The 10,743-nt window shown below is 47.1% G+C and overlaps 1 protein-coding gene across 6 annotated transcripts in view; it reads left to right on the plus strand.

Annotated features, from left to right (window-relative positions):
* TOP3A (DNA topoisomerase III alpha) overlaps positions 1–8,471 on the plus strand; it is a 28,310-nt gene extending 19,839 nt beyond the window's left edge. For 5 of the 6 annotated variants that reach the window (XM_006908435.3, XM_015586641.2, XM_015586642.2 and 2 more), the window contains 6 exons: positions 1,179–1,292; positions 1,397–1,562; positions 2,351–2,494; positions 3,550–3,672; positions 4,713–5,413; positions 6,867–8,471. In XM_006908435.3, coding sequence (XP_006908497.1) covers positions 1,179–1,292; positions 1,397–1,562; positions 2,351–2,494; positions 3,550–3,672; positions 4,713–5,413; positions 6,867–7,045 — 1,427 coding nt within the window. In that variant the 3' untranslated portion in view covers positions 7,046–8,471. The remainder of the gene's footprint in view (positions 1–1,178; positions 1,293–1,396; positions 1,563–2,350; positions 2,495–3,549; positions 3,673–4,712; positions 5,414–6,866) is intronic. The other variant, XM_025044369.1, reaches the window with a different exon arrangement.
* Positions 8,472–10,743: the final 2,272 nt, after the last annotated feature.

Raw genomic sequence — 10,743 nt, forward strand, 5'->3', positions numbered from 1 at the left:
AGAGAGTTTTGGATGTTGGCCAGTGGTCAGCAGACAGTCATCTAAGATTTCTAAGGAAAAGAGCACCATAGAGCTACATTAAAAAAAAAAAAAAGTTAACAGCTTTATTGAGACATAATTCATACATACCATTCATTGATTTACAGTTCAGTGTTTAGTATATTCACAAAACTGTGTGGCCATCACTACAAATCAATTTGAGAACATTTTTATTACCCCAGAAAGAAACCCCATAACCATTAGTCACTCCCCATTTCCCCTTCTCTCCAATCCTAACCCCCAGCGCTAGGCAACCACTAATCTTTCTGACTCAGTAGATTTGCCTATTTTAGCCATTTCTTGTAAATGGAATGATGGAGTATGTGGCCTTTTGTAACTCACTTTTACTTACATGTTTTTAGGGTTCATCCATGTTGTGACATGTATCGGTACTTTGTTCCTTTTTATTACTGCATATTTTCCACATTTTGTTTATCAGTTGTTTTGTTATCAGTGATGGACATTTGGGTTATTTCCATAATACTTCAGTGAACATTTGTGTAAAAGTTTTTCTGTAGACATAGTTTTGATTCTCTTGAGTATATACCTAAGAGTAGAGTTGCTGGGTCATGTGGTGACTCTTTTTAACCTTTTGAGGAACCGCCAGACTGTTTTCCCCAGTGGTTGTACTATTTTACATTCCTCCAGCAGTGTATGAGGGTCCCAGTTGCTCCATATCCTCACCAACATTTGTTATTATTTGTCCTTCTTATTATAACCATCCAGGTGGGCATGAAGTAATATTTCTTTGTGGGTTTGGTTTGCATTTCCCTGATGGCAGAGCTCTATTTTAAAAGGTCCCTTTGGCAACATCATAAAGAATGGGGTGGGTGGAAGAAGAGACCAGAAACTAGGAGATTGAGGATGTAATGATGCAGATGAGATTGTTTGTTCCTGGCCATGGCTCTGACACATGGAACTGAGGAGAAAGACTTGAAAAAGGAACTTCAAAGCTGGAGTTAACAGCTTTAGTGAGTAACTGGATGTGAGGGAGAGGTGAGGGGCCATCATGGTTTCTACATGGGCCAGATGTGACTGGAAGTGACATACTGAGAATAGGAAATCCAGGCAGAGAAGGGGCCCATGGGACACCCGGGAGGAGGACAGGATTAACCTGAGTAACCAGGAGTGGCTTTCAGGTACTGATGCTACGCATGCAGAACACATCGAGACGATCAAAGCCCGGACGTACGTTGGGCTCACCCCCGACAAGCGGTTTCTCCCTGGGCATCTGGGCATGGGACTTGTGGAAGGTAAAGAGGAGGGAGCTTGCAGTGGGTAGTTGGGGAGGCTGTGTGGCTAAAGTCCCTAAGTTGTATTGTCTGGGGCTGCACAAAACACTGCTGTTTTCCTGCAGGTTATGACTCCATGGGTTATGAGATGTCCAAGCCTGACCTCCGGGCTGAGCTGGAAGCTGATCTGAAGCTGATCTGTGAGGGGAAGAAGGATAAATTTGTGGTTCTAAGACAACAGGTCCAGAAGTACAAGCAGGTTTTCACTGAAGCAGTGGCTAAAGCTAAGAAGTGAGTACCAGGACCTGCTCTTCTGTGCATATAGAGGTTTAGCTGTGTGACCTTGGCCCTAACATTTCCATAAGAATAGGAGTTCTTGGGGTGATTCAGCATAAACCAGGTGTAGCTCCTCGTAACCCCAGCCCTTCAGGTTGTTAAAGCCCCACCAGCACAGTTCTTCTTCACCAGCGGCCTTGTTACCTGGCAGTGCTTTCCGCATACAGCTCCTCCCCTTCACATTTTCCTCCTGAGTTTTGTTTGTTCCTTTCCATAAAGTTTTGTCACTATAGAAACAATAAACAGATCTGATCCAGTTATTCTGGTCTGTTGGCTTTAGAAATATCATTTTCTTGATTTTAATTCTGTCTTGAATTAGTAAGCAGCACAACCATATATCAGTAAACGCAAGTGCTGGTGTATGACCCATTTGTTCTCTGAAGTATTTGGAGGTGGCCATTTAGCAAGCAGCATGTGTGTATTTTGTTAGAAATGTTTTCTATCACGTAACAATTTTGAAGAATGCATGAGCTAGTTTTACACTTCAACCCAGTGTGTGCATGGACCCTGTGCAATTTTGTTTGATGTGAAGTCAGTGACAAGGCAGACTTACCTGCCCTGTATGTAGCTGGATCCCTGCTGGGATCTGTCAGGAGTAAGAAGAGCCAGGGCTGCTTGATTAGTGCAGCGCTCTGTCTGCCTCCATTCTTTGCATCAGACCTATGGCTGACCTGCAGCTGGTTCCCAAGGTCACACACATGTGTGCACATAAGATTGTTGCAAATGCTTTGCTGTCTCTTCAGGTTGGATGAAGCCTTGTCCCAGTACTTTGGGGAAGGGGCAGAGGTGGCTCAGCAAGAAGCCATCTACCCAGCTGTGCCAGAGCCTATCAGGAAGTGCCCACAGTGCAATAAGGACATGGTCCTCAAGACCAAGAAGAGCGGTGGGTCAGTACCCAGCTTGTGCCCCACCCCCTCCTTTGCTTGCTCAGTACCTGCCGTACTGCTCTCTGCAAGACCCCGTCATTCATTTCTTTGTCACTATTTAAAGGCAGCCTGCTGTTGCCAGCCCCTGGATAGGGTGTTGGGTATGGAACAGTATCCGACTGGGACCTGGGCCTAAAGGAATGAAGTGCTGTGGGATTTAGAGGAGGTGGGGGACTCACTGGTGGTCGGGCTTGTGTTCCCTATAGATAGCAACTCACTCATCCAGTGTGTGGAGAATGGTGGAGAAGTATGAGCTTCAGACCTAGGTGTGTGTGGGGTTCAAATCCCACTTCTGCCACATATAAGCTTTGTACCCCAAAGCAGGTTACTTAACTACTCTGAGCCCCAATTTTTTCTTCCATAAACTCAGGGCAGTGGTGTTTACCTCACAAAGCTATAGAAAAGGTGAGGATTCAGTGAAAAGGGTCAAGGGTCTAGCACACATCCTGATACGTTAGAGACACTCAACAATACTGCTTCGTTACTCTAATTTTGGCTCTGAATTGGGTCTGAACATCTCAAATCCCTCTTCTTTTTCAGTGCAGTGAGTCAGAGTGGGCAGTTTACTCCAAGGCTCAGGTTACCTGGCCTGACCTAGCTGCCCAAGCCAGCACCTGGCTGCTGAGGGCAGTTCACAGCAAGAGTGGTGGACGGTGGTGGCAGCTAAGGATTATCATGAGGAATTGGTTAGGGATGGTGTGAGAGCACTCAACACGGAGTCTGAACAGAACCCTTGGTACTCAGCTGGTCCGGGTATTTGTAGGTGGGTTGGTTATTTTTCAGTAGAAAGCAGAGTCAGCTGTAGCTGTTTCACTTTTTTAGGGAGATGAGAAATAAATGCAGGCTAGTTTTTCTGAGTTATTCATTAACAGTGACATTTAAGTGTCCTCCATAAAAATGAATGTCTTCTTTTATCAGCTGAAGAAAAGTTTGCCAGATGGGTAATAGCCTAGGACTGTTTTCTCTTTCCTGTGGTCTGACGGCTCCTGCCTCACCGTGGTCCCCATGCCCCCCAGGTTCTACCTCAGCTGCGTGGGTTTCCCAGAATGTCGATCAGCTGTGTGGTTCCCCGACTCTGTGCTGGAGGCCAGCAGGGATGAAAGTGTGTGTCCAGTGTGTCAGCCACACCCTGTTTACAGGTGAGCTGGGTGCCTGAGTCAGCTGTAAGAGCACAGGTGGAAAATTTCCAGGGACTTTAATTCCTAGTTAGGAAGCGTATTCGCTGTGCTCAGCAGCAGCCAGGTCAACGGGCCTAAATTAGTTCAGGTCCCATAGATGCCTTTGTAGGCAAGGAAACCAGTCCTGGGGACAGGTTCCTGGGCTGGCTCAGGGAGAAGAACCATGAAGGCCCCCTTTCCCTGCCCTTCTGCTAGATTGCCTCTGTGTAGAGTGTAGGAAAGTATTCATATGTTTAATATCATTTCCAAGCTCCTTCCAAAAGCCCAGAGTCCTCATTTAAAACTGATCCTCAAACTTTTTGGTCACAGGACCCCTTATACTTGTAAAAATATTTGAGAAACCCATAGAGCTTTTGTTGTAGGTTCTGTTTATCATTATTTACCATATCCTAAATTAAAGTGGAGACATCTTCTAAAATTTAGGTTATTTGTTCATAACAGATGCACTGTATAGTAAAATAACATGTTTTTAGACTAAAATGCCTATTTTCTAACCTCCCAAATTTAGAGAAATGTATGGTTTTTCATTTTTGCAAGTCTGTTGTCTTTAATAGGAGAAAGGTGATTCTCATCTGCTTTTGCAATCAGTCAGCTAAGTTTATTGCATGTATTGTAGGCTCCAGCAAACTCTACTGCACACACTTGGAAGAATGAGAGTACAATAGATATAACTTCTTAGTGCTGTTACAAAATATTTTTTACTTCACCCTGAAAAGGCCCAGGAGCCCCCAGAGGCTGCTGAAACACAGTTTGAGAACCTGGTACAGGGGAATGAATCTTTTAGAGGCTCCTTTCTGTATTGCAGTCTTAGATTTCATCTGTCTCCTACTCTGTACTCTTATGAAGATTGGAGGGGCCAGATGGTTGGCTGGTGACTTATGTGGGCTTTCTGGGGCATGGGGATGCCAACGGGAGACCTAGGATGGGCACAGCCCTCTGTTGACCATGAAGACTTTTGTACCTGGTAGTTAATGTTTTCTCTCATCTTCTGGCCTCACTAGGTTGAAGTTAAAATTTAAACGTGGTAGCCTTCCCCCAACCATGCCTCTTGAATTTGTTGGCTGCATCGGTGGATGTGATGAGACCCTGAGGGAAATCTTGGACCTAAGGTTTTCACGGGGCACCTCCAGAACTTGCCAGCCAGCCAGCCAGCCCTCTAGCCATCTCCAGGCTAACCAGTCCCTGAACAGAGTCAACAGCAGCCAGCACAGCCACCCTCTGCCTCCTGACACCAGGCATACTAGGCCTTCAAAGGCTCTGGTCCAGAATCTACCATTGCCTACTGCTGCTGGTGAAAGCAACTCTGTGACCTGCAACTGTGGCCAGGAGGCCATCCTGCTCACTGTCCGGAAGGAGGGGCCCAATCAGGGCCGGCAGTTCTATAAATGCCATGGTGGCAGCTGCAACTTCTTCCTGTGGGCAGACAGCAGCCATCCAGAAGCAGGAAGGACTCCTTCCTCCACATCAAGACCCCTAGACGCCTCACTGGGGCACTCATCAGGTTTAGGGAAACACCCAGGTGGGTTTGGCAACTCTGGTAATGACAGTGGTGGTGGCACAGCCTGTCTGTGCAGCCAGCCCGCTGTCAAACTGACTGTGCAGAAGGATGGACCCAACAAGGGGCGCCAGTTCCACACATGCTCCAAGCCAAGAGAGCAGCAGTGCGGCTTCTTCCAGTGGGTGGACGAGAATGTGGCCCCAGGTGAGAATCACAACCCTTCCCTGTAGCACCACTGCAGGGAGCAGCTCCAGAGCTGGGCCTGGCGTGGGGCGTTCAGATCCCTGCTTCAGAGACTGAAGGCAGGGTGGGGCAGTGGTGGGAGCGGGAAGATGATTGGGTTGCCTTGCTCCTCCAGCTCCTCACATGATCATTTTCAGCAAGGTAGTGAATGGCAGTCTTCATTCCAAACCAGAGGGTGACTGTCATGAGTTGAGTAGCTTGCTATGTGCTTAGCACTATGTTAAGTAGACTATATAGTAGGCATCGTCCATCTTTACCAGGTAAGCATGTGATCACAGTTTTACAAATGAGGAAGGTGAAGCCCCAACAAACGAAGTGATTTTGCTCAGAGTCACACAGTAGCACGGCCCAAGATTTGAATGTAGTTCAGCCTAATCCCACAGTCCTATTCTCCTGTAGCCTTTGTAAACCATGCAGAATCAATAGCCTCATGTCTTCAGATGAAAAAATTGGCCCTAATGTCTAGGAACCTACCTAAGGTTACATAGCTTGGGTCTGGCACCCAAAAAATGAGTATGTGAGAACTAGCACCCAGACATTGGATCAAGGTAGATCCACCTGAAGGCACTTTGAAATGATTCCTGCCTGCTGCAGTACATACAGCAGAAGCTTAATTAAAATATCTGAAAATCACCAAAATACCTGGTGGTGGCTTTGTCGTTATATAGATCTGGTTCCAAAGCCCAGCTGCCTAACCTTGAACAAATGACTTGGCCTCTCAGCCTCAGTTTCCTCAATAAGATGGGCACCTGCCTACCTTTGTTAAGGTTTCTGTTTTATAAAGAAGTTTAGTTAGTCTCAGACTATGGTTCTCAGACACATGTTGCCAGCTCTGCATGTACAAGAAGAACCTAGAAGGCTTGGTAAAAGCATAGGGCTGGCTACCAGTGCCGGAGGAGGCCAGAGACAGCCACTGAAGTGATGGACCCACATTAGAAGTGTATGAAAGGTAGTTCAGGTATGGAAGAGCTACTTGTCTCCCCCACTGGAAGGAAGTAGTGTCTGACCTCTGGATAATTAAGCAGTCGGTAGTAAGAGGCCTGTTTAAGGACTGCAAGGTTCCAGAACTCGGGTGAGGTGGGAAGCAGTTGTCAGTCACAGGCTCACTTTGCTGCCTCACCGACATAACCTCAGGCCAGTTGCTTGTTTTCCACTTCTGTAAAAAGGGTGTATACGAAGTGACAACAGTGCCCTCTTTACCAGAACAGTGAGAGTGGGCCAAGGCCTTCAAGAGCTCAGGGTTCAGGTAGTGACACATTTTGTGTTGACATAGAGTGAAGGGAGCCTGGCCTGTGGGTTAGCTGTGACTACATAAAGGTTGGGAGGGTACTCTCCACCCACTGGGGTAACCTGTATTTTCTTTCTACTTCAGTGTGTCCTTCTAAACTCAGCCTTTCCCTGACTCTTCTCACAGGAACTTTTGGAGCCCTACCCTGGCCAGGAGGCAGAGGAAAAACCCAGGGACCAGAGTCCAGAAGCAAAAGGCCCCGGGCCAGTTCCGTAGACACAGGGTCCACGGCCAAAAAACCCCGGAAATGCAGCCTTTGCCACCAGCCTGGACACACCCGTCCTTTCTGTCCTCAGAATAGATGAGGGCAGGGTAGGGTAGAAAGGGCCACTTCTTTGGACCTGCCCCTTTTGTTTCAGGAATGAATTGTTTTCACTAGGACCAGGTGGCCCTTTACTGCCCTAGAGGCATTGAGGAAAGTGGGAGCTACTGGAGTCTGGCTTGCTTGTGTTAAGGAGTGAAGATCCAGACTGCACTCTCAAGAAGTCCACCTCTGTTGGACAGTGGCCCTCTGCCCAGGGCTCAGGAATGACCATGGCCACCACTGAGAAGTCACAGAAACTTCCCTGTGATCCCGGCACGGATTGTTGCAGTTAGCACTGTAGAGAAGCTGGTAGTTAGCGTATTTGGCATTGAGGTCCGTGTATTCCGCAGCTGTGGCCACCAGAAAGCCCCTTTGAGGGACTGGCACTCCCATTGCAGGCTCTGGGCAGCCTGGAAAGGGTTTCTCTCTACACATTCTGAGAATGGAGGATGTAATTCAAGGAAGTTGTTCTTGTCCTAAAATTGTATCTATAGAAGCAGCTTTTCCTCTTTTATCTAGAAGCTGCTATGGCTAGGACACTTCCAGCTCATGTGCCTTATAATAAAGAATTCTACCCCTTTACTCTGGTGGGTATGGTGCAGTATCTGGTGAACAGTGGCAAGAACAGCAGGTACAGACACCAGCCAGTGCCCGAGGGATGTCTCGCTAGCCTCTAGCCCTCGTGGCCTCCCCTCCCAGCCCTTGCCCTTCTTCCTTGTTCACATGGTAAATAGTAAGCCCAACTTCCTGCAGAGCAGAGAAAGCTGATGCAAGATTCAAAATACTCTTCATCTTCCACACCTCCAGAGGTTGCCACCTTCCTTATTTGCCTTTACAAAAGGCTTGTGAATGATACATAACCATATTGGCTTTATTTTATGGTGTAGAAGGTAAGCAGAAATGGGTTGTGAGTTGCCCAGAGTCACATTGCTAGCTGGTAAAGAAGTGATCTATCCTCAGGTCTCGGGACTCCAGGCCTTATGCCTTTCAGTTAGACCAATAGTTCTGTGCCCTCGTTGGACAGCAGGGTGGAGAATTTTTATAAGTGCAGATAGATACCTAGACTTGCTCCTGGAGCACCTGATCAGTGAGTATGGGTCATGGCCCTGCATATGTGGGTTTTCTCCTCCCCTAGCCCTGGCAACCACCAGTCTACTTTCTGTCTCTGGTTTTACCTATTCCAAACATTTCATATAAATGGAATTATACAGAATATGACTTGTGTCTGGCTTCCTTCACTAAGGATGGTGTTTGCAAGGTTCATCCATGTAGCATGTGTCAGTTCTTTATTCTTTATGACAGAATGATATTCCATTGTGTGGATGGACCACATTATGGTCATCAGCTGATGGATGTTTGGGTTATTACCTTTTGGCTATTGTGAATAGTGCTGCTATAAACATTCATGTACAAGAATTTGAAAAAAAGTTTTGAACACCTGTTTTCAGTTCTTTTGGTGTATGTGTAGGAGTGGAATCACTGGGTCATGTGGTAATTCTATGTTTAATTACTAAGTGATTTTCCAAAGCAGTTGTACCATTTTATATTCCCACCAATGATGCCCTAGGGTCCTTTTCTACACATCTTCACCAATACTTATTTTTATTATGGCCACCCTAGTGTATGTGAAGTGATACCTCATTGTGGTTTTGACTTGCATTTTCCCAGTGACTACGGATGTTCAACATCTTTTCATGTGCTTTTTGGCCATTTTTGGAGAAATACATCTTTGGAGAAACGTCTATTCAAGTCTTTTGCCCATTTTTCAATTGGGTTATTTGTCTTTTTGCTGTTGAATTGTAGGCGTTCTTTATAGATTCTGGATACTAGATGCTTTTGTGGGTTGTAATCTTTCCACAGGTAACTCCTGTGCTTGCCAAGGTCTAGAACTGCTGGATTGGGCTGTACCAAGGACAGACCCAGCTCAGGTCCTGACGCTCCACCAGCCTGCTGTGCTTCCCTGGGCTTGTGCCTTCACCACTGAGCCTAAGTGGTTTCATCTGTAACACGTGGTGGTGGTCAGCTGGAGGCTCTCTGGTGGATGGCAATGTTCAGGCGCAATTGCAGTGAGAACTTCACAAATATAACCTGTGAGGGAGTTTTCCATGTCTCTTGGTGACCCACTCGGGCTAGTAGCATTTAATGCACCGAGAAATTGATCCTTCCCCCTCCAGCGGTGACTGGAAAAGTTTGAGCCCTGTCTCCTACAGCTCACACAATGTAAGACTGAAGAGAAAATGAGCCCTGTCTGAGACTAGGAACTAGGCCAGGTGGTTGACACCATGTTTTTCAGCTCCCCTGCAAGAGAAATTTTGGCTCTGATGGATAAAATGCCTTCCCCTACAAGCAGCTAAGTGGAAATTAAAACAGTCTTTGCCTCCATGTCTATACCTCAAAGCTTTTGGAGAATCCACACCATTCTCCATCCTGAGGTGAGAGCCTGCATGGCAGGGCAAGAGCCACCTACCATCCCCTGGAGAAGAGGAAACCTCTCTGATGCCTCTTGAACTTCCCACAGTGCCTCTGCTGCCCATCTGAGAAACAGCAAGAGTGGCCGCCCTGCACAGCTGCTGGTATTTGAGGGAAACTGATGCTTACTGCTTTTGGAGCATCTGGAAGCTAACATAAACCCTGTTTACCCTTGCAGCCAGCCAGTCTCCAAGCCCTAGGCCCAGTGTGCCCAGCAGCACTGTGCCCACATCAGGTATCAGCCCTGGGACACAGGGAGGAGAGCCCGTTGCCCTTTGGGGTGAATCACAGCTGCCTTTCCTTGCAAGGCCTGTTGCAGCCTAGAACTTAAGCTATTCAGACCCAAGGATCCCTGGACTAGAAATCAAAGATGGTGCGGGGTCAACTAGCATGCTGGGGTGGTGCTGCTCACTCCTATTGGTGGTTACTGCTAGGGACATGTGTGCATTCCATCCCTGCCTTAGACCACCTGTGGTTACACTGGGAGGTGATACTGGGGGCAGCCTGGAAAGTTTGGTGTGAAATTATGTAAGCAAAAGAGTCTCAGAGTCTGGCCTTCCTGCCAGCCTGAGGCCACAGCCAATTAAACAGTTGTCTCAGGAAATTGGCAGCAGAGCAATGATGACCCAAAACAGCATCCTCAGGGTCATTTGGTGTTGGCTTTTGTAATACTCGATTTCATCCACTAGACCTTTAGCTTCCAAATTATAATGTTACTGGTTTTTTTTTTTAAAGACCCTGATTAGAAAAGCAAAATATACTTTTAAAAAATGCAACTGTGACGTGCCAGGTTGAAGGCCCCTCATTTTAGAAAGAGCAGGGCTGAGGTGGAACAGTGGCCCTGGATTATAGGCTTCAAGGTGAGCTGTCCAGACCCTGACCCTGGGCCCAGTGTACTTTCTATACCTGGAGGAGGTACTACCTGCTCTAGAGCCTCTTCAGGTTCTGTGTCTGCTCTCTAGGGCTCCAAGGCTGGCCTCATGGCCAGCTAAGTCCCTGGAGTCCTAAGGGGAAAGGCCCGTTTGGAACCAAAAGTCAGGAAGTGCTTTCCTTTTGTGGCTTAATTATACACATAGCTCAGGGGCAGTTCTTCTCGAGATAGATTCTGGCCTATTAAGGTCCCCAAACCAACTAGCTCCTCAGCTGACACTGAACTGATTTCATTTTTCTTCAGAGTATACAAGGCAGATGTGGGGAGCCACAGACACGGGCATTGCTTGTGGGAGTAGG

This window comes from Pteropus alecto, unplaced genomic scaffold, assembly GCF_000325575.1.
Source record: "Pteropus alecto unplaced genomic scaffold, ASM32557v1 scaffold52, whole genome shotgun sequence".
NCBI classification, from domain to species: domain Eukaryota; kingdom Metazoa; phylum Chordata; class Mammalia; order Chiroptera; family Pteropodidae; genus Pteropus; species Pteropus alecto.